The following is a 25,936-nucleotide window of genomic DNA, read 5'->3' as shown; positions in this document are numbered from 1 at the left end:
AGACAGATACTGTGGTTTGTCTCATATGAGAAATTGATGTTTAAATGTGTATGTGTGTGGTTACATGTATATGACATGAAAGTAGAAGAGGAGATGTGAAAATGAGAAGGTATCATCATGTGAAAATGAGAGGGTATCCTGCAATAAATAAATGGGCATGAAAACAGAGGGCATTTGGGAGGAAGGTGAGCAGGGTGGAGGGCAGAGCAAGGGAAGTGGAGTGGCAAGTACAACCAAAGTATCAGTGTATACATGTGAAAATGTCACAGCGAACCCATTACTGTGTGTGCTTACTAAAACAAAATTAACAAGATGATGTTTAAAATCGTGGTTTCACCTCATTTTATTAGGCAGGGAGGGGTGGGAAGAAAAGTAACTACATTTATTAATTTCAGCCTGTTCATTAGCTGTTCCCTCAGGATTTGGTGGGCTGTGGGTATAGAGTGCTTACATATTATATACAAAACCCTAGATGTGATGTCTGCTACATGGCATGCAGGTCTATAACCCTAGGACTTGGGAGGTAGAGGCAGGAGGATCAGAAGTTCAAGGTCATAATGAGTTTGAGCCCAGCCTCAGATAGATACCCTGTCTCAAAAAAAAAAAAAAAAAAAAAAAAAAAAAAAAAAAAAAGATATTTGCCAATCTGTTGAATGTGACCAATGCCTAAGCACTGGAAATCTCCAAAAGATTGGGTTCATGGAGAGGAAAAAGGAGCAGCCAAGAAAACAATGGCCAGTGCACAGGAGGAAGACTTGAGCATAGGGTCATCTAGAAGCCAAGTAAGAGGCCTCTGAAGGACAAGAGAAGGCAGCTTAGTGTCTGAATAGGGCATCTATTTTATAATTGAGTCTATTTTATAATATAACTCGCTGCTTAGATAATAGATCCTCAGAAATCAAAATGCTTAAGTGTTTTTCCCTCCTGTCCTTAGCCAACCCAGCTTCTCACCAAAGGCTACAAGTTCATGCAAAGACACCTATGTATATACAAGTAAACATGTCTGTAGTAGTACTCTTCTTTGGGAGCTTTTAAAAATAATGGTAGATATTATATCTTTTTCAGGATTAATGGTGAAGCCTGTTTGTAAGAAAAAAAAGTGTTTAAGTAAGCATGGTATACTTAATATAGTAATGTTCAGAAAAAGTTAGAGAATTTTCTTTTTGAAAAGTATTTAGATGGCCACTTTTACAAGAATCCATATGTACCAGTCCCTCGGGAAGAAATATTTTGAAGGCATCTGCAGTCCTTGCCCTTAAAAAACCTGTGTGGTGTACATAGTGCACACTTTGTGAACAGACAGACTGAACTGCTCAGTGCAGTAAGGACATACAGTTCTTCCGTGGAAGCTTAGGGCTGTGAAATCTTCCAGAAGCCACAGGCAAAGTCTTGGTAGGAAAGAAAAGATGCCTGAATAGAGGATGCCAAAGATCCCTTAAAAGTTGAGTCAGAATGTGGAGTGTCATATTTATAATTCTGAGGTTGTATACTGTAAATGTCAGGCTAGATTGAATCCAGCTTGTTTAAAGAAAAGTGCCACAGTGTCCAAAAGAATCTGTAGAGTGTCTGATTCACTGTTTGGATTTTTCTTTATATGCAAGATTGAAATGATACCAGTTGAAATAGCTCTGTCATAGTTTGACATGCAGTGAAACTCTTACTCCAGATGTAACTTTTCTTCATCTCTGTCATTTGCCAAGGAAACATCATTTGTGCAAATCATATTATTTTACTCTGCATAAAGTTTATGCCTTTAATATATAATACCATTGGTATATTTTACTTGTATATATTCTCATTTATGTGACTATTTTAACAGTGGGTCATGCATTGATTTTGTGTAGGAACTAAAGGAGACATCCCAAATTTTGGCACAGTAGAATACTGGTTCCGATTAAGAGTTCCCATGGATCAAGCTATTCGACTTTATCGAGAGCGGGCAAAGGCATTGGGATACATAACATCAAATTTTAAGAAGCCAGAGAAAATGCAACTGGTAAGCTTGTTTGACTGTAAGACCCTTTTATAGCAAAGGAATCTGCACTATCTCCTCATATACTGTGCTTTAAACTGAAATTGTTCTTTTTTATACTAGCATCAAGTAGCTTGTGTAACCTTTTGTTTTAGAATAATCAGACTCTCGGGAAGTAACAGAACAGTAGAGTTGGCTTTTGTATTCTTTGCTACTTTCTCCTAGTTACAGTATAATCCTAAGAAGTGAAAGTCAAGCTGGGAATGGGAATGGATGAGTGGTACCCCAGCTCCTTAGGAGACCGGTTGCACAGGACTACAGATTCAAGACTAGCCTGCAACTTCACAAGACCCTGAATCATGTTTTTTTAAGGACTAATGATGTAGTTCTATGGTAGAGTACTTGCCTCTCATGTACATTGCCAAGCTCTCAATTCACTCCCTAATGCTTAAAAACAAAACAAAGACAAGAAATTGACATGGTGTACCATTAAGTGAGCTCATCTCTTATTCAGACTGCATCAGTATTTGCACACAGTCATTTGTGTGTTCATTCTGTGCGGTGTTATTGCCTGTAGATATTCACTAAACCACTACAAGACACAGAGGTATTCCACTGATACAAAGGAATTCCCTTGTATTCCCCAAGATATTTTTAGAAAATATAACTAGAGAAGTGTTACTACACATCAAGAGACCTTCCTCAGTGAATTCTACTCTTAAATAACTATTGTATCACTGTAGGCTTCCTTCAAACTGTTTAATATCAATAGATTTTTGAAATGCAAAGTAGAATACAAAAATCAATATTTTTATTGCTGAAAACTGGGAGTTTAAATGCGGCTCTCCTTTCCCCAAACTATATTTCTGTGAATATTAATAGTCACATTTTCAACTGGTTCCAGGAGCTGGTAAATGCACTGAATGAACTTTCATAGAACTCTGGAGTTGATGGTCTTTTATATATAGCATGAATATCAAAGGGAAACAAAGCATGTGAGTGTCAGGGAGAGAGCACCGCAGAAACATCGTGCAATGTGTGTGTAGTTGGAATTCTATTTCTTCTTTCCCTGGAGTCTGTCTGGGCCCCGGTGGCCAGGTTTATGTTAGGTGATCCCATTTCCTCCAGTAGTCCACCCATTATGTTTGAGAAATAGCCTCTTGGCCCCAATTGGACCAGACAGACTTTGCCTTCTGAGAGCAAAGGAAAGCAAGACTCTCCATGCCTGGAACCTGTAAAACTGGGAGCTGTTGGCAGCCATCTTCCACCTTCTCAGTCAGCAAAATGAAATATACAAAGTCTGAAGAGAGAATGATGAGCCAGTATTCAGAGAAAAGACGAAAGCAGACACAGTAACTTCTGCTGTTTTCCCAAATGTATGAGCTTCCTAGGGACCAACCAAGTTTCTCTTGTACAGATCCATGAAATATCCCTGTAATGTTACATGAAATTGTCATCATTACCTTTGCTGGGTGTATTTTCTTTGACTTGAACTTAAATGTAGATTCTCAAACCAAAGGGAACATGGCACCTGCTTCCCAGTGATCACCTTCCTATAGTATTCTTCACAGCACACCTTGAAAGAATGTTACAGAGATGACAATTAGTGTTCTTTTAGTTTTCAACTTTAATGAATTGATTTGGCAGGGGTGGGAAGGGGAGGCAAAGGCAAGAGGTGCTATAAAAATCGTTCCACTGAGCTTCCTTGGTTAAGTGCAAGCTCACCTGGGTAAGCAGTCTTACACCTGCTCAGGTTTCCCACTGCACACCACCAGAGGTCTCCACTGGGTGCACTGTGATCAGCGTCTCTTGCTCAATCCAGGTTTAGCACTGCAGAAGGAGGCATGGTAGGAAGCTCTCCAGTGCTAAATAAAGGAGGCACTGGAACACTAGCATTTCTTTGTCTCAGATCATCTCAGCCATAAAAGATTTATCACTTACTGCAAATGTTTTCTAACATCTGGTGTGCTTACTGGGGTTCCCAAGAGGGATGTGGAATAGTTTCCGGCTCTACCCACTGCCTTTGCTCATCTCATCTGGAATCCCCTCCCCACCCCCCAATCTAGCATTTTCCCCTTTCAGTCCTACCTCACACCAAACTCTGGGTGAGCACGTGAGTCTCCTCTAGTTAGAACACTCTGCAGACCCATCACTCACTTGGTTCATCAGTTATTGCACAGAATTAAAGAACACACATTAACTTTTATCTTATTTGATTTTGGGACCAATTTCTACAAATGTCCTTGGTTAGAGCGTTTGCTTCCGGTAGCACAGGTTGTGTATCCTCACATGCGCCAGGCTTCTCACCGTACAGTTCTGAATCATGTCAGCTTCCACTAAGAATCTTTTTTGCTGAGAAAATAACTTTGATATGAAAGTATGTAGTTTTGTCCATTTACAAACTTTTGTTTGGAGGTTGGAAGCCAATAATTGTCTTTTAATTGTATTATTTCTATAATATAAATATGTATGTGTTTCCAGTTGAGTCAGCAAGCGGCCACAACTGCTCAGATCAGTTCAGCGGAGTCTACAGATGGCAACTTAAATGAACTTCATGTTACAGTAAGATGTTGCACCAACCTACAGTCCCGAGCAAGCCACCTACAGCCACACGCATATGTTGTGTACAAGTTTTTTGATTTTCCAGACCATGATACAGCCATTATTCCCAGTAGTAATGATCCACAATTTGATGACCACATGTGTTTCCCCGTGCCAATGAATATGGATTTGGATCGATACCTTAAGACAGAGTCTCTGAGTTTTTATGTTTTTGATGATAGTGATACCCAGGAGAATATTTACATGGGAAAAGTCAATGTGCCTCTAATTTCCCTGGCACATGACAGGTGTATCTCAGGTAAGAATATGTTCTTGATTCCATAAAATTGTAAAAGCAAACCTAAAGTATCCTTCAGTGTTATAGCTATGGTTTGTTAGCAACTAATTTTCCTAACCTTAGACAATACTTAAGCTTCATTTCTATAACACTATTTATATTTTTAGTTATTTTCTTGCTTGAAACCACAGCATTTTTGCGTTTGAGTGTGTCTATAGTGTACTTAAAATACTAACTTGATTACATTAAGATATAAGAAGTCTAATGTTCTCTCTTTCCTCCTTTGTGTTGTTACTGTTATATATATGTACATAGAATGCCTATATTTTGACATTTTTATTGGTGTATATTAATTGCACAAAATAATGGGTTATAGTATATCATTTTCATACATGCATATAACATGCCATGGTTAGAGTAACCTATCATCCCTCCCGCACCACTTTTGCATATATATAAAACAACAGTGGTTCTGAGTGTTCCCTATAATCCTGTGATAAAGTTAAGAGAAATGAGCAACTCTAACTATAGGGATCATGATGTTTACCTAGAGAGTTACTGTTCTGGGTATTCATTTACTCCTCTAACTTGACTTTATTTTCACTGACTTACATCCTTACCAGAGTCATTCCCTTGCTCCATTCAGCTCTGCCTCAGCCCTTTAGGATATATATCTTGTGTGTTATGAACCCAACAATATAATTTATAATTACTGGTTTATATACTTTTAAACAGTTAAGAGGAGAAAAGATATTTGCATGGTCTCTTGTAGTTTTGTATGCAATTGTCCTGTTGGTCCCTATCAGGTGTGTGGGTCTGAGTTATCCTCATGTGTCCTGTTGGTCCCTATCAGATGTGTGGGTCTGAGTTATCCTCACCTGTCTTTTTCTTTCAGCCTGAAGAAACCTCTTATCTAATATGTGCTGGCAGTCAGGTCTGCTGCTAGCAAATGGTTTCAGTCATTGTAACCTTGAGATAGTCTTAGTTTTTCTTTGACTTTTTGGTAAGATAATCTTGCTGGCTAGTAGTTTGATTGTTGGGTTTTGTTTTGTTATCCTTCTAACACGTGTAATACAACAAACCATTGACTGTGGGAAGCCAGTTCTTCTAAGAAGCCACCTAGTGACATTGACCTTATTGTGAGTCACATAAACATGATGCTGCCTTTAAGGTCTTGTTTGAGATTTTGAATAGTTTGGACCTTGATGTGTTTCCTCTTGTATTTCTACTGCTTGCAGTTTATCTAGGAAGCCTTTTAGCCAACTATTCATATTCAGCTAGATTCAACCCATTTCTGGAATTGAACATTTTACATGGTAGTGAAAGAGATCTAGTTGGGGAATTGTCTCCACCCTTTATTTGGCGACTCTATGAACACTTCTTTCAAATATGTATATATTTTAGGAGGATTCTAGGGAGCAGGATTCCATATGACCCCTCAGATAGCCTCGAGTATTAGTCATCCCTCCCCATGCTCTCTCTTCCCTTTCTCATCCACCCCTCCGCATTTAATCCTTCCACTACAGCTGCCCTCCTGTCTTTCCCATCTAATAACCCATTTCCCCTTCCGTGAGAGATCCTCTCTTCCCCCCCAGGTCTCTTACTTGGTACATAAACTCTGTGGTCATATATGCTTTAATAGGCATTTAATAATAAATGTTTAATAGCGTTTAGAAAGGCATATGCACATATAAGAGAAACATAAAATTTGCCTTTTTGGGTCTGGACTACCTCACTCAGTATTGTTTTGGGTTTTTTGTTTTTGTTTTGTCTTGTTTTTTTAGCCCCATTTATTTACCTGAATTTTTCATAATTTTGGTCTCTTTAATAGCTTGGTAATAGTCCATCGTGCAATATAGTACATTTTCATCATTCATTCATCAGTTGGTGGACATGTAGGCTACTTCCAGTTTCTAGCTCTTATAAACAGAGTGGTGATAAACATGGATAGTAGGATGTAGAGTCCTTGGGTATATATACTCAAGAGTGGTATAACTAGATCTTGACGTGGATCCATCGCCAGCCTCTTAAGGAACTGTCATAATAATTTCTATTATGATTGTCCAAATTTGCACTCTTATGAGCAATGAATAGATGTTTCCTTTCCCAACATCCTTGACAATATGAGCTGTCATTCGCTTTATTGATCTTGGTGATTCTGAGTGCTATAAGATGAAATCTCAAAGTAGTTTTGATTCACATTTACCTGATGACTAAGGATGTTGAACATTTAAATATTTTTTGGTCATTTGTTTCATCCTTTGAAAACTCTATGCTTTAGTTCTGCACTCCACTTTTTAAAATTGGGTTGTTTTCTTGATGTTGAGGGGTTTTTCATATTTCTTTATATATTTTAGATACAAATCCTCTGTCAGATGTAAAATTGTAATTTAACAAAAAGCCATTCTGCTACTTTACGGTTGCTGTCATCCTTTACCATACACAAGCTTCTTAGTTTCATGAGGTCATCCCATTTATTAGTTGTTGACTTAGTGCCTGTGCTATCACTGTTCTGTTCAGAAAGCCTTTTCCTATACCAATGAGTTTTAAGACTATTCCACAGTTTCCCTTCTGTAGGATTCAGGGTATCTGGTTCTTAATTCATGTGGAGCTGAGTTTTATGCAGAGTGATAAATGTAGGTTAATTTACATTATTCAACATGCAGACATCCAGTTTGACCAGCACCATTTGCTCAAGGTGCTGCCTTTTTCTCTGTGTGTTTTTGGATTCTTTGTCAAAACTCAGCTGTCCATAGGTGTGTGGACTTATGCCTGGGTCTTCAGTTCCATTGATCAACATGTCTGTTTTTGTGCCAAGACAATGCTATTTGTATTACTCTAGCTCTGCAGTGCAACTTGAAATCCGGGATGGTTATACCTACAACAGTTGGGTATTGTTGTTGTTATATGTTTTGTTTTGTTGTTTTTTATTCCAGATTATTTTAGCTATCTTGGGTTTATGTGTATGTGTTTCCAAATGAAGCTGAAATTTGTTTTTTCAATTTCTGTGAAGAATTGTGCTAGAATTCTGATGGGGATTGCACTGCATCTATAGATTGATTTTGGTAGGATGGTCATTTCCACTTTAAAATTCATGAGCATGGGAGATCTTTCGATCTTCTATCTTCTTCAGTTTCTTTCTTCTATGTCTTTCACTTGCTTGGTTAGATTTATCCCAACATATTTTATATTAGTTGAGGCTGTTAGAGATATGGTTTCCCTGATTCCTTTCTCAGCCCTTTGACATTTGTGTGTATAGGAGAGCTACTGATTTTTGTGAGTTAATTTTGTATCCAGCTACTTTGCTGAAGGTGTTTATGGGCTGTCAGGGTTCCCCAGTAGTGTTTTTATAGTCACTTAATGTATACTCTCATATCATTTACAAATAAAGATACTTTGACTTCTTCCTCCCAATTTGTATCCCTTTGATCTCCTTCAGTTGCCTTATTGCTTTAGCTAAGACTTTAAGTACTATAGTGAATAGGTATGGAGAGAGTGGACAGCCTCTTGTTCTCGATTTTAGTTGAATTGCTTTGAGTTGGTCTCCATTTATCATGAAGGGATGATGGATTTTTGTCAAAGCTTTTTTTGGCATCTAATTATATAATCATGTGGAAGTTTTTTTGTCTTTCAGTTTGTTTACATGGTGGATTATATTTATCAATTTATGAATGTTAAGCCATTCCTGAATCTCTGGAATGAAGCCTACTTGATCATAGTGGATGATCTTTTTGATGTGTTCTTGGATTTGGTTTGCAAGTATTTTATTGAGAAGTTTTGCATCTATGTTCAAAAGGGAAATTAGTTTGTAATTCTTTTTATTTTTTCTGTATGTGGTTTCAGTATCAGAGTAACTGTGGCCTTGTAAAACAAATTGGACAGTGTTCCTTCTGCTTATATTTTCTAGAATAATTTGAAGAGTATTGGTATTAACTCTTTTGGTCTGGTAGAATTCTGTGCTAAAATCATCTGGCCCTGGGCTTGTTTTGGTTGGGAGACTTTTAATTACTGCCTCTATTTCACTAGGGGCTATTGGTCTTTTGAAATTGCTGATCTGAGGTTGAGTTAACTTTGGTAAGTGGTATGTATCAAGAAAGTTACCCATTTCTTTTAGATTTTCCAATTTGGTATAGTTTTTTTTTTTTTAAGTATATTCTTAAGGTTCTCTGGACTTCATCAGTGTCTGTTGTTAAATCCCCCTTTCCATTTCTAATTTTGTAAGCTTGGATATTTTCTTCCTGCCTTTTGATTTGCATAACAGTTTGTCAATCTTATGATTTTTCTCAAAGAAACAATTTTTTGTTTCATTGATTCTATGTATGTTTTTATTCTATTTTATTGATTTCAGCCCTGATTTTTTTTTTTTTTTTTTTTTTTGGTCTGTCTACTCCTCTTTGGGTGTGATTTTTTTTTTCTTTTCTTCTAGTGCTTTCAAATATGCCATTAAGTTACTAGTATGAAATATGATTTGTTTGTTTGTTTGTTTGTTTGTTTGTTTGTTTGAGACAGGGTTTCTCTGTGTAACACTGGCTGTCTGGAACTCACTCTGTAGACCAGTCTGGCCTTGAACTCACAGAGATCCACCTGCTTCTGCCTCTCACGTGCTAGGATTAAAGGAGTGTGCCACCACACCAGGCTCCTGACTTTTTTTTCTTATAGGCACTTAGTACCATGAATGTACCTCTTATAACAGACTTCTTTACATCTCATAAGTTTTAATGTGTTGTGGAATTGTTTTCATTTAATTCTGGAAAGTGTTTAATTTCTTAATTTCTGTCAACCCATTTTTTTATTCAATAATGAGTTTTTCAGTTTCCATGAGTTTGTAAGTTTTCTGTTGTTGATGATATACAAATTTAATCTTAAAGTTTAAATTTAAAATTTTAAAAAGTAGTCAGATAGGATGCAGGTGTTACTTCAACTTTTTTGTATCTGTTGAGACTTGCTTTGTGTCCAAGTATGTGGTCAGTTTTGGAGAAAGTGCCAATAGTGCTGTCAAAAGGATATATTCTTTTGTTTTTAGGTGAAATATTCTATAAATATCTGTTAATACCATTTAGTTTATAACAGCGCCAACATTTCTGTTTAGTTTTTGTCTGGATGATCTGTCTATTGCTGGGAGCAGGGTCTTTAAGTCTCCCACTATCAGTGTGTTAGGTTCAGTGTGTGACTTACCCTGAAGTAGTGTTTCTCTTATGAACTTGGGTGTCCTTGTGCTTGCTGCATAGATGTTAAGAATCACAGTGGCCTCTTGGTGAGTTTTTTTCCCTTTGATTAGTTTGCAGTATCCTTCCCTATCTCTTCTGGTTAATTTTGGTTTGAAGTCTATCTTATAAGATATTTAAAGGGGCTTCAACAGCTTTTTTCTCAGGTCTACTTGCTTAGAATATCTTTTTCTAACCCTTTATCCTGAAGTTATGTCTAGCCTGAATGTTAAGATGTGTTTCTTGGTGTAACAGAAAGGTGGATCCTGTTTTTGCATCCATTTTGTTAGTCTCTTGACTTTTTATTGGGGAATTTGGACTATTGATGTTGAAAGATACCAATAACCAGTGACTGCTGATTCCTGTTAATTTGTTGTTGCTGCTGATGGTCGTGGTGATAGTGGTAGTAGTGTGTGTGTGTGTGTGTGTGTGTGTGTGTGTTTCCATTCTTTTGATTTTTTTAGTCTGTGTTTATTTCCTGTGTTTTCTTTCGTATAGTTAACCTCTTAGGTTAATTAGAGAAACCTATAGACTTTTAAGAAGATACTGCTTAAATTTTGCTTTATCATAGAATGTCTCCATTTTTTTCCCCATCTATGATGATTGAAAGTTTTGCTGGGTATAGTAATTTGAGAAGGCATTGTGGTCTCTTCGATTCTTTGGTACATCTGTTTGGGCCCTTTTGGTTTATAGAGTCTCCATTGGGAAGTCAGGTATAATTCTAATAGGTCTTCCTTTGTATATTCCTAGGTTTCTTTCACTTGTAGCTTTTAATATTCTTTATTTGTTCTATACATTTAGGGTTTTGATTATTATGTGCTGAGTTGAATTTTTTTTTTTTTTTTTGGTCTAGTCTATTTGGTATTCTGTGTGCTTCTTTTACTTTAATAAGCATCGCCTCCTTTAGGTTAGGGAAATTTTCTTCTATGATTTTGTTGAAAATATTTTCTGATGAGGCTTGCTTTTGAGGTTCTTGCTCAAGTTTCTAAATTTTTTATTTTCTGATTTTCCTCAGCTTGGATTTTCCTTATTGATTTTATTTGACTTTCAGGTCTTGAACTATTTTATCCATTTCCTTCAGCTGTTTGTGTTTTCATAGATTTCATTAAGAGATTTCATTCATCTCCTCTTTATGGACCTCTATCATATCCATAAAGGCTAGTTTAAGGTCCTTGTCTTGTGCTTCAACTATGTTGCAATACCCAGTGCCTACTATGGTAGCATTGCTGGGCTCTAATGAAAACATTTTGCCCAGGTTGTTATCGATTTTGTTTTTATGTTGGCATCTAGGCATCTGGGTTTGGAAAGACTGGAATTCTAGGTACTCATATATGGTCTTGTCTTTGTTGGGTGGGTGTTTTGTTCCTTGATTTTTGTTGCCCTCTGTGGTTCTTAGGAGAGTGTGGTGACTGGTAGGAGATTCTTCTTGGATTCTGATAGGTGTGGCCATGGTGAGACTAGTTTTAGGTTAAAAGTTTCTAGGTACTGGGACCTGGTACTTGGAAATGGGGATGGACTAGGAGTGAGGGCTTAGGGGGTCTACAGTACAGGGGAAAAGAGGGTATTCTACTAGAATCTTCTTGGTCTCCTGGGAATGAGGACAGAGAGTGAGAAGAGACTACAACAGGGAGTCTACTCCAGAGCTAGAGGTGAGACAAGGGGATTGGGTTGGGAGGAGAGAAGGGATGGGTGAAGATCAGCTACCTGCTTTCCTAGGTACAGCCTGTGGGTTCCCAGAGAGTACTTGCTGCAGCTAGGGGATAGAATAAAACAATGCATGGGGGAAAAAAAATTTGGAGGGGAAGATCTGTGTGTTCTACTATTGGTGGGAGCAGGGAAAGAGCAAGACAGCAACAGGTAGCCTGCAACAGAGCTGGGGGTGTAAAAGGAGGATTGGATTTGAAGGAGAAGAAAGAGAGGTGAAGATTTGAAGTTAGCCTACTTCTTTCCCTGGCCTGTGAGTCAGACAATTCCAGAGAATGTTTGCTGGTGCTGGAGGCTAGGATCATAGGATGAGTCAGAGGAAGGAAGGATGGAGGAGGAGGACCTTGTGCTTTTTTGGAAATAGCGTCAGAAAGGAAGGGGGACCTCAGTAGATGTTCTACTTCAGATCTGAGGATAAGATGAGGGATTGGCACCTGCTTCCCTGGCCTTTGGGCTCCCAGGGCTCCATTGTCATTCATAAAATAACAAAGCTTCCCTCTGGCTTTGAGAAAATGATTTTTATAATTTGCAGGAATATTTGAGTTAATGGATAAGGAAAAGCATGCTGCAGGAACTATCCAAGTTATATTGAAATGGAAATTCACCTACCTTCCACCAAGTGGATCAATAACTACTGAAGACCTTGGAAAGTTCATTTGCAGAGAAGAGCCAGAGGCTGTTCAGAGACTACCTCCAACATCCTCAGAAGTTACATCAGTTGTAGTGAGTAGCAGTGACTTTTGATTTCATTTAAAATATTTTGAATATAAATTTAATAGCCAAATAATTGCACCCAAAACTAGCTGAAATCTCCTCTAAAATGTAAGGATTATAGTCTGATATACTGTTTTATTTTAGGCACCAAAACCTAAACCAAGACAGCGTTTAACATTTGTAGACAAAAAGGTCTCTTTTGTGGATACCATGTCACACCCGAGTCCTGTAAGTAATAAATACCCTGAATACCGATTTCCCTTTCCTGTATCAAGTACAGGAGAGTATAGACTATACTGTACCTTTGACATAAGCATAGCACATCTTTACTATGGTACAAGGTTGTGGTGTTTAATAGGCCTTTCCATGACCCTATATCTCTTTCCAGCTCCCCTCTGAGTTTCTTGATCTTACACAGTCAAACATGTATCTTGCTAAAACTACTCTTGCAATGAATACAAAATAACATACATGATTTTTCCCATTAATTCAAGGAGACTTCTCCTCCCCCTAAAGATATAAAGGACAACTCTCCAGAAGTGGAACCAAAACCAGAAAATAGTATGCTGGCTGTTGCATATCCTTCTAAGGTATGCCTTTGTATTAAAATTATTTTGAAAGGTTTATTTTGGGACTTAAAAGGCTTTGTCTTGTGTGTTAGTCATGATTCAGGAAATCATAGCATTTTCCCTACATTTGAATATGACTTTTTTATGATAGAAAGATTTGTTTAATTGATAAATTCAGTAGATACAGTTGTTCATATATTATTAGGAAATACATATGTTTATAAACTAAAACCAATGTAAGAGTCATATTGAGATTAATACATCTTTTATTGTTTTGTTTAATTTTATTGAGACAAATTTTATGTATGCCAGGCTGGTCTCAAACTCAGTTATCTATGGATGACTTTGGATTCATATCCTCCAGCTTCTGCCTCTGTGTGATGTATTACAGACATGCCCCACCACACCAGACTGAATCAAATCCTTCATTCTTGGTGTATATTTAGATTTTTATTAACCTGTGTGTTTTCATCTGTGTATACAATCTAAGTGACTGTTTTCTAGGGAGTCTTCAATAGCTGTGTAGCTTATCTCTGTGAGTTTTGTTAAGTAGTGATGATGGCTGTAGAGGTAGAAGTGGTAATGGAAGTGGAGGTAAAGGAGGAAGAGGATGAGAAGGAGTGGAGGAGGAGGAAGAGGAGGAGGAGGAAGAAGAAGAGGTGGTAGTGGTGATGGTGGTGGTGGTAATGGTGGTGGTGGTGGTGGTGGTGATGGTGGTAGTGATGGTGGTGATGATGATGGTGGTGCTGCTGCTTATGGTGGTAGTGGTGGTGGTGGTGGTGGTAGTGGTGGTGGTCATGGTGGTGGTGGTGGTAGTGGTGGTGGTCATGGTGGTGGTGGTGGTCATGGTGGTGGTGGTTTAGAGACAGAAACTCACTTGTAGCTCAGAGAGGCTCAGAACTCACTTCTTATGCAACCCACACTGGCCTCACATTGTTGGATTCTTCTGCCTCCTGAGTGTTGGGATTATCAGCATAAGACACTATGCCGAGCTGTGTGCCTATGTAACCAAGTCTCAAATGCACATTATTCAAATGCTTCAGCAAGAACGCTCTAAGACATGACCCAAGCCATCACAAATACAGCAAAATGCTTTGCTTCTGCATGTTTCAGGAAAGTGGTGTGGCTAAGGTAGAAGAAAACATGGGGAAAATGCAACAAGGAAAAGAAGACGACATCTCTTTCCTATCTGAGGGCCAGCTTGCATCACAAAGTGTGGCGTCCTCTGAAGATGAAACAGAAATAACTGAAGAATTGGAGCCAGAAGGTGACTTTTCTGTTAAGACTGTTGTTTACCTGACCCCACTTTGCTTTCTCCGTGACAGAAGTAGGTGAGAGCTCTTCAGGCTGTTGTCTCCCTCTTCTTAGGTCAACTCGGGGCTCCTGCATAGAATACAAGTGTCGTTGCTGAACCTGTCCACAATTTATGTTCTAGACATTGTACATTGCCTTTAGGTTCAGTATTATCAGCTGGATTATTCTTTAGCTTGGACTTTTTGAAATTAAAATCAAGAATTGCAACTTAAGGCCAGGCAGTGGTGGCGCACGCCTTTAATCCCAGCACTTGGGAGGCAGAGGCAGGCAGATTTCTGAGTTTGAGGCCAGCCTGGTCTACAGAGTGAGTTCCAGGACAGCCAGGGCTACACAGAGAAACCCTGTCTCAAAAAAACAAAAACAGACAAACAAACAAACAACCTCCCAAAAACAAAAAACTAAAAAAAAAGAATTGCAACTTAAAAAGACAATATGCTGTCTCATTTTGTTTATATAAAAGTGAACTAACTCTGTGAGGACAAGAAGTAGGTAAGTAGTCTGGAAAGCCTTGGTGGGGGCAGAGGAGAAAGATTCCAGAGGAAACAGGACTGCTGCTTAGGTCCACTGCATTTTTTAAAATGTGTATTTATTTTGCATGTGTATGTACCTGTATGCATGCTACACACACATTTGGAGGTCAAATAACTGCTTTTACAGGTAGGTTCTCTCTTTCCATGTAGGTGTCAGGTATCAAATTCATTCATGTCATGAGTCTTGGTGACAGGCACCTTTACCTACTAAGCCATCTTGCCGACCCATATATGCTATTTTAATTGGGAAGATAGTGCCACAGAATCAAATGTCAAATACTAAATTTTGTAGCTTAAATATGTATATGGTTTATGGTATATGTGTTTTTACCTTAATAGAACTATATTTTTTTAATTTTTAAAGTAAAGGCAGTATTGATTTTTTATACAGTATTTTGTGTAAGCCATTGGAAAATATCTGCTATGTGATAGCAGATATGGGCTTGGCTACTGTGGAAGCTCAGGTGCTATATCAGAGCTGGGGCTGAGCATCCGTCTCCACTTACCACCCCTGCTGTCTTTGTGCATCACTTACCCAGACACCAGCAGGTACCCAGTGCCTCTGACTTCACTACGAAGTTGATGGAAATTCATATGGCAACTTAAAAGAATATGTAGGGAGGAAATGGAAGAAAGATGTTCTTTCTATAATTGATGACCCTACTGTAGGACCCCAGGACCCCAGGAACTAGTTGAATCTAGCCTTGGATACATATCTTATGTCTCATGCTCAATTGCATGCATAGAAAAGGGCTGTCTCTCACTGTGTAGCTACAGCTGCAGATGGCCTAGTGACACAGTTTCATCAGCTTCCTGTTGAGGTGAAAACCAGGAAGACTTGTGGATGGTATAGAAAGACCTTATCACAGTGCAGTTTTGTTATAGAAGCACACCAGTGCTATGGCATAGTCCTGCTTTCATATTCTGCCCTGTAAGATATATGCATGGCATGAGTGGTGATATTATACCTTGGCATAGATAGATCCTTCAAACACACAGTGACTAATGAAGGAAGGAAAAAGTGAACATTAGGACATTCAACTTTTCGTTGGTGTTGTTCACAATCTCATTGATAAATTGATACTGTTTTCAACAGTAGTTAACCATGTTCAGACTTTTACTAATTTTTTAGGCTACTATACAGAGTAATGGATTTTCTCATTACATTTCCATGTCTATATGTCAGTCATTATACCTTGCTTTCATTCATTCTCTACACCTTCCTTCTTTTCATACTTTTTCCATGGAAATAGTTCCTGTTTTTTAATGAAAGAGTAGTCTACCTTTCTTGTGTATGCATTAGCTACACTACTAGCTCTTGATTGTGTTCTCTGCCTGTGAATAAAATAACGCTTGAATGTTTCCTACCAGCATATATGGAAATTTATAAAACTGCTTCTAGTTTAAAAATACAGTAAACGGAACATTGAGAGTTTTTATAAAACAATTGGAGAAATTACTAAGTATAATAAAGCCCAGATATAAAGAGAAAAAGGAGGGACTAGAGAGACGGCCCAGTAGGAACAGGTGCTTGCCACCAACCCTGAGACCTGAGTTTGATTCCCCAAACTCACATAATGCCAAGAGAGGACTGACTCCCAAAAGTTATCCTCAGACCTCCACACTTGTAGTGGTCCATGAAACACACACACACACACACACACACACACACACACACACACACACACACACGAGAGAGAGAGAGAGAGAGAGAGAGAGAGAGAGAGAGAGAGAGAGGAGAGAGAGAGAGAGAGGAGAGAGAGAATGGGGAGGGAGAGAGAGAAATGGGGGAGGGAGAGAGAAGAAAGAGAATAGACAACTAAATAAAATTTTAAGAGAAAAAAAGCAACGTCTTTTACCTTATACTTCATTGGTTTTCATTAGTTTCATAATATAACGATAACTTTTTTATTTCTTTTTGTTTACTAAAATTAAACATAGGAGTTTTTCAGGTCATGTTTTCCTTTCCTAAAACATACATGCAATTGTCCTTGGCAGCTAAAAGTAATAGAACTGGTCGTCGGGTTGTTTATTTGTACTGTACTCATGTACAATACATAGATTGGCTACCCTGGGTAAATGTTGCCTCATGTTTTCTGACAGATGAAGACAGAACAGCTTCAGACAGTGATGACTGTATCATTCCAAGTTCTGTCTCCACAAATACCAAACAGGTGAGTAGCTTGACGCCAGATGTAGTGTTCTAAACTAAGGCTGACTTTCATTCTCACATACCCGTCTTCATAAATGGAAATTTAAGGCAAAAATGTGTCTACTGCAAGACAGCTGTACTGATACAATTTCTCTGTGTGTTTATATGTGTATGTGGACATGTTTATATGAAGGCACACATTTGTGCATATGTGTAGAGGCCAGAGATCAACCTTAGGGGTCTTCCTCAGGAACTCTATATCTTATTTTTTTGAGAGGTCTCTTTGTAAACCTGCCAATTTGGCCAGACTGTCAAGCATGCCCCAAAGACCTTCCTGTCTCCATCTCCCTAGTACTGGGATTAGAGAATCACACCGCTGTGTCAGCTTGTGCTTTTTTGTGGGATTATCAGGAACCAAACTCAGGTTCCCATGCTTACACAGCAAACAGTAACCTACTGAAACACATCCCCAGCCCCATCTTTACTTGTATTATGGAATGGACGGCGGCATGTATGCACCATTTCTTTCAAGAATACCCGACACTGATAGCATGATCCACTTCTTGGTTTTAACCATCTGACTTCCCTTCCAGTTTCTCTACATAAAGATGCATTAAAGTAGATCTGCATCTCAGAGACTGCAACTCTGAGACTGCATTGAAACTGTAGTAGCTCATCTGCACAGCGTCATGGAGTGTTCAAATCTAAATATATCTATTGATAAACCGTTAGTTATTTCACTGCTGACAAAAATTTAATTATTCAGAAAATAATTAAACATGTCCAAGAATTTTTGTTTTGTATCACATTGCTGAAATATAGAATATATACTGAAACAATGAAATGAAAATTATATTTCAAAATATAAATGTAAAATTTCTTGCATATAAAAGCATTTTTATCATGAAGAGAAGAGAAAGGTTTTATAAAGTCAATGTAAATAGCACCAAGCAGGCCTAAATTCTTAACACTCAGAAGAATGGGGCAGGAGAAGTGCAAGGTCAAGCCTGCCTACCTTCAAGAAAGAAACAAGGCGGTCAGATGGTCTAGGGGGTGATAGATCCTGGATCACACATGGTGGAAGGAAAAAACAGACTCCTACAAGTTGTCCTGACCACACACATGCCATGGCACATAGACACTCACATCCATACACAAATAAGAAATAAATAAGTAATGAGTATTTTTCAGAAAAGAGACAAGATCCATGGGTATGGTTCAGTGGTCAAACACTTGCCTGGCATTTGAGGCCCTGATCCCTGTCACTAGAGCAAAAGTAAGGAAAGCAGGGGTGGAGGGACCCAGGGAGGGGAAGTCACATGAAAAGGCTTAGCGTTCTCTCCTCATCTAGATTGACACCCCTGGGGATTTTATTCTTAGAATTCCTGCTTTATTGGAAAAATCCAATACTTTATTTTAACTCCTATTTCACATATTCTAAGCTTGGTATCTCTGTAAAACAAATTCATGACCATAACATGTTTGTTACAGTGCCTCCGTGAAACAAAGATAGACTTTTTATATATGTGTATGTGTTTGTTGCCTCCGTGAAACAAAGATAGACTTTTTATATATATGTATGTGTTTGTGTATATGTATGCACATATGTATGCATGTAGAGATCAAAGGCTGACATTGGGTGTCTTCATCACTCTCCACCTTATTTTTTAAGCATGGTCTCTCTGAGCCTAGAGCTCACTGATAGACTAGACTATTTGCCCAGTGACATCAAAAATCTGTCTACCTGTGTCTGCCTCCCCAGTGGGGTCACAGGGACTTGCTGCTGCAGTCAATGTTATACATGGCTACTGGGGACCTGAACCCAGGTCCTCATGATTACTCAGCCCTAGATACCTAGTATGTGTTTGATAAAGAAAAAAAAGTCTCATCTTTCTAAAGTTGCATTACTGTAATTAGTATATAATTACCACTTATATTAATATTGTCTAACCTGTGGTAACCTAGTATGTGGAATTTTCATTGCTCAAAATTGATAAATCAAAGAAGGAATTTTATATATGCTTATCTGAGCAGTTTTAATTATAGTGCTCAGTTAAATTAAATTTAATATTTTCTTAATCAAATACTAAATTGTTAAATAATTTTATCAAACCAGTGAATGGAAATTCTCAGCCTCCCATTAGAACTGATAATAATATCAGTAAAGAAATAAGCTTTCTGTATGAAGTTTGGTTTTATAGTCAAGCAGAACTGACAGATGGATGGACAGACAGATGATAGATAAAAAGATTTACTAAAAGACTTGGGCTACTGTAATGGAGGTCTTCAGTCAGCAAGCTAGTGATTCAGAATGAATTATGTATTGCCAGACTAAGTCAAAGACTTGACAACCAGGAAATCCACTGGCACACATTGTTACCTGAAAGCCAGCAGGCTCAAGAACCGAGAATCTAATCTGCTTCAGGTCCAGTTTGAAGGCCTGTCCATTCTGATGGCATGCTAGCACAAGGAGCTCAAGCGTGTGTGTGTGTGTGTGTGTGTGTGTGTGTGTGTGTGTGTGTGTGTGTGTGATTTTTGAGACAGAGACTCACTGGGTGGCTAACACTATCCTGAACTCACTTTAGAGACCAGGCTGGCCTTGAACTCAGGTTTGATTGGCTCTGCCTTCCAAGTGCTGGGATTAAAGATGTGCATCACCATACCCAACAAGGAGCTCTTCAGCCTTTGGTGTCAGTATCCCTTCAACTTATTGAACAGAGCCCATCCACATTAGGAGATGAATTTGCTTTATTGAGTCTATCCAGATTTTAAGCTATCCAGGAATACCTCACAGATACTCAGTTGTCAAGCCATGAATTATTTCACAACCATTATGAATTGACTAAATGTCTGAGTCCCTATGGCTTAATCAAGTTGGCAAATCAAATTAACCATCACAGCATTTCACTAAGAACCTTCCATTTGTCATGTCTAAATGCTTGATTTTTCTGTTTTGTCTCAATAGTTTATTCTGTAAGACAGTGCCTACTTCAGCCTGATTTTTTTGTTGCATAAATGATTTAGTCTTTGAATACAAGAATATAAGAAATGAGATATTGAATCAGTACTGGATCTATGAGGACAGTAATGCAAGAATATATTTATCTTGTCAGTTTATAAACAGCACTCATTCCTCATGCTGTAATCCAGGGATTCACTGCCTACTGTGGTATTAAACACCGTACATGGCTCCTGCTCTTAGGGAATCTCTATACTGATCTAGAAGATGTGCTCATGTTCAGCCAACTAGTGTTAATAATTCATCAGTTAGATTGTAAATAATACCAAGAGGCCATACCCATAACTGAGTCAGTCAACACTTCTTTAGCTACTTTCTAACCTACTTTCTCATTCTTCAAATGAGTAAACTGTGATCTTAAAAGAAAGAAACTGCCTGCAGCCATTTCCCTAGTTAAGGATGTTGAAAGGAAGGATCAATTTGAAGTGTTCTAAGATTAGAAATTTAGAAATCCTAAAGGACATGTATATTGTGAGCTGGCACCTTCCCGTCTCCTTCCCTTTCGGTCCTTTAGCTGACTTTATCTGCTTCATTTTCTTGTTGGTCAAAGACTGTCTGTCACATGAAAATGCCCATCCCAAGGTAAGAGCCCAGATTAGTCACATCTAACCCCTGGACGTTATTATCACCCTGCATCAGACAATAAAGAAGGTCCTGCTGTAGCTGTGCCACCTCAAAGACAACAAGAAATTGCTATGCACATGGAGTGCAGAAAGGAATTTGAGAACGCACCACAGGACAGCCACTTTTTTGAGAAGGCCTTGTTTACAGTGCGGTGGAACAACAGATACTTTGGATGCTGACCTAAAGTAGACAACAGGGGTAGTGTGGCAGTCAATCTTACTTTCAAAACAGTATCCATCATCTTTAATTAACCTTGAATGCAGAGAAAAAAGGTTTTCTACTTTTTACAATCCTAGACCATCAAAGGGGCACATTAGGAAGTGTTTGAAAACATGGCTGATTGTCATTAAGAGGAACTGCTCCTGGCATTTCCTGGGCAGAGGTCAGGGCTTAAACTAAACATGCTACAATGTTCAAGACCCACAACAAGCAGCTCTCCAACATAATTGGCCAGTGCAGTTTCAATTTGCTGTCCCAAATATAGTTTATGGGGAAGTATTGAAGCTTAATCCCCAGGGCAGCAGTGTTAAGAACTGAGTCCTGAGGACTCTAAGATTATGAATAAGATTAGCACGCATCTAAAATGGCAGAATGAAAGGGAGAACTTCCACTCCCTGCCACAGGAGAACACAGTGTCCCCCTCTGCAGGACACAGCATCAAGGCATCATCAGACACAGAGTAGACAGCAGACCTTGACCTTGAGCTCCTAACCCTTTGGAACTGTGCAAATGGTTTCAGCAGTTATAAATGACCCCATCTGTAACATTTGTAAAAATGGACTAAGACACTAATGTGCAGACTTCCTATTAATTGTGTCTTTTTTTCTGAATGCTACCTTAGCAAATCATTTAATGTGAAAATGGAACCTTTTTATAACTGTCTTGAGTACAAAAATCAAAGGCAATTGTATGTCCTTTATCCAGGTCTGCATATTGTTGGCATTTTGCTGCATTTGTTTTGCCCTTTAATCTCTTGCATGTGTGTGTTAACATGTGTGTGTTAACATACATGTTTGTTTATAATATATAAATACATCTTTTTGTCTATAGAACTTCTAGGAACCATTTCAGAACTGGAAACCAAAAATGAAAACCTGGCCTTTCCCCTCGAAGAACTTCACAGTAACAAGAAAATATTGTTATATGATTCTGAGTACCTGAGATAAAACAAACTCTGTTCCTCTTACTGCACTCTCATCTATAATCAGATGTTTGTGGGGGTTTCCCCATACACCAAGTACAAGAAACATCATATCAATGAACTCTAATTTGCTTCAGTTCTGACAAATCTATATCAGAAGACCATATCAGAAAACTGTATCAGAAGCTACAATTTAAGGGAACAGTCTCTCACAGGACTGAACCCTCATTCTAGATACTTAGCTCAACCCAAGTGTTTAACCTGTGCTTTTGACAATAAAATAGGATCCCAACAACCCTGTTGGGTTCAATTAACTCACTGGAGTGGCTCACAGAACACAGAGCAACATTTATTTGTGTTTACTGTAAGTATCGAATGTAGGTGAAGACACTTAGGACAGTGTTTAAGGAGACCTATGTTCTTCCGTGCTCTGAGCCCACCATGCTAGAGGACTCCATATCTCCTCTGCTGTCTCGGAGAGCTGCATTCTTACAGCATGGAGCATTGTATGGAATCTCTTGTTATATAGCTGTGATGAATTAAGTCATTAGCCAATGATAGGTTGACCCTCAGCCTCCTGACATTCCTAGACATAATGAAGTATGACTGAAAGTCAAACTCTTTAATCAAACCTGGTCTTTTGGGAGACCAGCACCTAGTTATCTTACCAGGAACAAAAGACCACTATCATGTGGAAATACTACAGAAATGAAGTTGGGTTTGTGTTTTTTGTTTGTTTGGTTGGTTGGTTGGTTGGTTAGTTAGGCATTGTTTTGTTTTGTTTTTTCCCAGCATACCATGTCACAGGGGAAAGCATTTTGCTGGATTATTGATGACATTAACTTTGGTTGAAGTATTATGTCACCAGTAGTAGTCGTCACAGTAGTAGTCACAGCAGTAGTGGTCACAGTAGTAGTCACAGTAGTAGTCACAGTAGTAGTCACAGTAGTAGTTACAATAGTAGTCACAGTAGTAGTAGTCACAGTAGTAGTCGCAGTAGTCGTCACAGTAGTAGTCACAGTAGTAGTCGTCACAGTAGTAGTCACAGTAGTAGTCACAGTAGTAGTCGTCACAGTAGTAGTCACAGCAGTAGTAGTCACAGTAGTAGTAGTAGTTTTAGTAGTAGTGGTAGAAATAGTTGTTCTTCTTGTTGCTGCTGTTGCTGCTGTTGCTGCTGTTGTGGAGACAAGGTCTTAACACATAGCCCTCACTATCTTGGAACTTACTATGTAATCAGGCTGGACCTGAACTCATGGTAATCTTGCCACAGTCTCCCGTGAGCTACAGCACTCTGCTCAATTTTAAGGTTTGAAGTATCTATGGTTTCTTAGTGCACCGGATGTCTTTAGGAGCCACATGGAGTAGAAATCTCAAGACAGTGATGCACAGCCTTTGTAGCTGAGAGATGGGGGGGGGGGGGGGCGGGTAATAAGGGGGATGTCAGTCAAATTGTCAATGCTTATAAAAACACTGTGATAACCAGCTTATAAAGAGTTTGTCTGGGCTACCATTTCAGGAATTTAGTCTACAGCCTTTGGCCTTGTTGTTTCTGGTTTGTGTCAGAAGGCACACCACAGCAGGAGCACAGGATGGCCAGGGATGAGAGGAAGGGATGATGCCTCTGTCACAGGATCTCAAAGCTCAACTTCCTCCTTTGACACTCATTTGTCCAATAGTGCCAAGCTGGTGACCAGCAAGTCACATGTGGGCCTTTGGGGGGACATGGCATATCCAGACTGCAGCAGATGTGCTACTGATGACTTAATGTGCTAAGCACATCTGTGGTTTTCCTTTCCATAGTATCTACTGGAATTAGACAGCTTTGAAACAGTCCCTGAACTTAAACTCACCACCTGCCAACTTCCATAGCTAAGATTCCACCAGCCTCACTCAAAAATGGTTTTTGAATTATGTCTTCCTTGTCATTATTCCTTAGAAAATACAACTGTTTACATAGCATTTATTATATGGGTATGATGAGCAATTAGAGATGATTAAGTAAGTGTGTAAGGAGATATGTTTAGGTTATCTATAAGTGCTTTTAAGGTTCTCTCTCTCTCTCTGGTGTGTGTGTGTGTGTGTGTAAGAGTCTTTGTAGAGCAGCTATCTCAGTCTCCCAAGAGCTGGGATTCCAAGAGTACACAGCATGCCTGGCTTAGGGAATTAAGATCAGGTAAGGGCGGCCTAGACCAATGTGCCAATTCTGGAGCAATGACTAATGAAGCATCTGATTAGTGTGAAGAGAACAGGGTGGACAAGGTGTTATGAGACTGCTTTAGGAGGTGTCTTAGATCAGCTGGAGTTACAGTTGTGAGCTCCCTTCTGCAGGAGCAACAAAGAAAACCACGGAGCTATTGAGGCTCCAATTCTTAAGGCATCTGTGTACTTGAAATGCATTTTGGAAGGGAGTCTCAATGTAAAGAGTAGTTTAGACCTAAAGTGACTTATGATTATTACGCAGTCACACCCTGTAGTTATTATCCCTTCTTTACAGACTTTTAAAACTGCTTCCTTATATGAAGTTACTGTTAGGACTAGAAATCGTGTCTTAGATCCATCTGACTTATGCCAGTTCCACTGTGGGTTTGAATTCTCCAGTATCCCTGTGTGAGCAGCTTAAGATCACTTGGTGTTTTTTATTTTTTATATTAACAGATCCTAACAGCTCATAGTTATTTCTTAGAATGTTGGTCCTTAAAAAGAATCTAACAGATTTCCCAGGACTTTCTAGACATATTCCTTGGTTCCTTCTCTTTCCTTCATGTCTGTGATCTATAATTAATCATAGATTACTTCATTTTGTTTCATTTCATTTACAACATTTATGAGCTTCACTTTGTCAGTATGAAATGCTTGTCCCCTCCTTTCCTTTCCAAAGTGGTATAATTAGTGTTAGCATCTTTTTTAACAGGCTACATAAAGTTTAGTGGCGGGATTAAATCAAGTCATTAACATAATGTGCTAACCAATTGGCCCCTATCTCTCTTCGTTTCCCGGACATCAAAGTGGCCCCGAGTGCGAGTGTAATTGGGCCTTGCTGGCCTGTCAGCTCCCATCAGCCTGATGACTGCTGCTTTTGCTAAAGAGCTCCTAGGCATGGGAATTAGTGGGGGTGGGGTGCACAAGTCTGGAAGTGTAAAACTTTGGGCATTTCTCTATGAATATTTTATTAATTTGAATAATCATAAGTTAACAGTATCAGATTGATGTATAATACATTGATTAAAAGCCTTGTTTCAAGGCCTCAAAATAGATGTCAAAACTTAGAATTTGCAGTTGTCGTGTCGTTGAAACATTAATCCTTTAGCGTCATTGTCAAGTTTATCACTTAAAGAATGTGTCTGCTTTTCATAACATAATATATGGCCATCTGCTCATGGACCTGTGGTGGCTGTTCTTAGTTGTCAGTTGACTACATATGGAATCAACTAAAACCCAACGGCTGACTTCACCTGTGAGGGATTGGAAGTAGGAAGACCCTCTTTTAATCTGGGTCATATCTTCTGCTGGCAGTCTATAAAGAGGACATGGAAGAAGAAAGCGTGCTCTCTTTTTCTCTCTACTTGCTCTCACTCTTGCTGTCAAGTCTGTTCCTTCCCTGGCATTAGAGCTGATTTCTGCAGGATTCCAGTGTAAACTGTAGACCAGCTGAGACATCCAGCATGGACTGAACAGCTACTGATTCTTGGACCTCCCGTTGGTAGACAGCCATTGTTGACTAGCTGGACCAGAGCCTGTAAGCCGCTCTAATAAACCCCTTTCTCTAAATGGAGAGAGGGAGATTCTTTCTACAAGTTCTTTTCCTCTAAAGAACCCTAATGCAGGTGTATTAAATGTGTGCACAGGTAGGAATGGCAAACCTCAGACCGGGAGAGAGTGTGCTTTGTGTGCAGGGTCCCTTGACACTGCACATTCTTTTTCTGCTAATGGCAGTTGTAAAAGCAGCCTGTCGTTTGGACTAATGTTCAGTCTACCTGCAACATCATCACTGAACAATAAGCTGCCTTCCAGCTGCTGCAGAGATGATGCCCAGCAAATACATTTTAAAACTCCAAAAAGTTTGATGATGATTGCGTCAGGTAGCTGCTATCTGATCACATGGCTGGCTGGCATTCTTAGAGCCTACTCTGGTTCTGGGAGCCACTCAGTGCACA

The 25,936-nt window shown here is 38.9% G+C and overlaps 1 protein-coding gene across 1 annotated transcript in view; it reads left to right on the top strand.

Annotated features, from left to right (window-relative positions):
- The window catches only part of Rpgrip1l (RPGRIP1 like), a 96,864-nt gene that overhangs the window by 47,374 nt on the left and 23,554 nt on the right, over positions 1–25,936 (top strand). Inside the window, exons 16-22 of the mRNA XM_034523082.2 lie at positions 1,845–1,996; positions 4,454–4,832; positions 12,252–12,442; positions 12,578–12,661; positions 12,928–13,023; positions 14,116–14,269; positions 16,950–17,020. Of these exons, the coding sequence (XP_034378973.1) occupies positions 1,845–1,996; positions 4,454–4,832; positions 12,252–12,442; positions 12,578–12,661; positions 12,928–13,023; positions 14,116–14,269; positions 16,950–17,020 (1,127 nt within the window). The remainder of the gene's footprint in view (positions 1–1,844; positions 1,997–4,453; positions 4,833–12,251; positions 12,443–12,577; positions 12,662–12,927; positions 13,024–14,115; positions 14,270–16,949; positions 17,021–25,936) is intronic.

Source organism: Arvicanthis niloticus, chromosome 18 (assembly GCF_011762505.2).
Source record: "Arvicanthis niloticus isolate mArvNil1 chromosome 18, mArvNil1.pat.X, whole genome shotgun sequence".
Classification (NCBI taxonomy): Eukaryota; Metazoa; Chordata; class Mammalia; order Rodentia; family Muridae; genus Arvicanthis; species Arvicanthis niloticus.
This window is presented reverse-complemented; position numbering and strand designations above follow the sequence as displayed.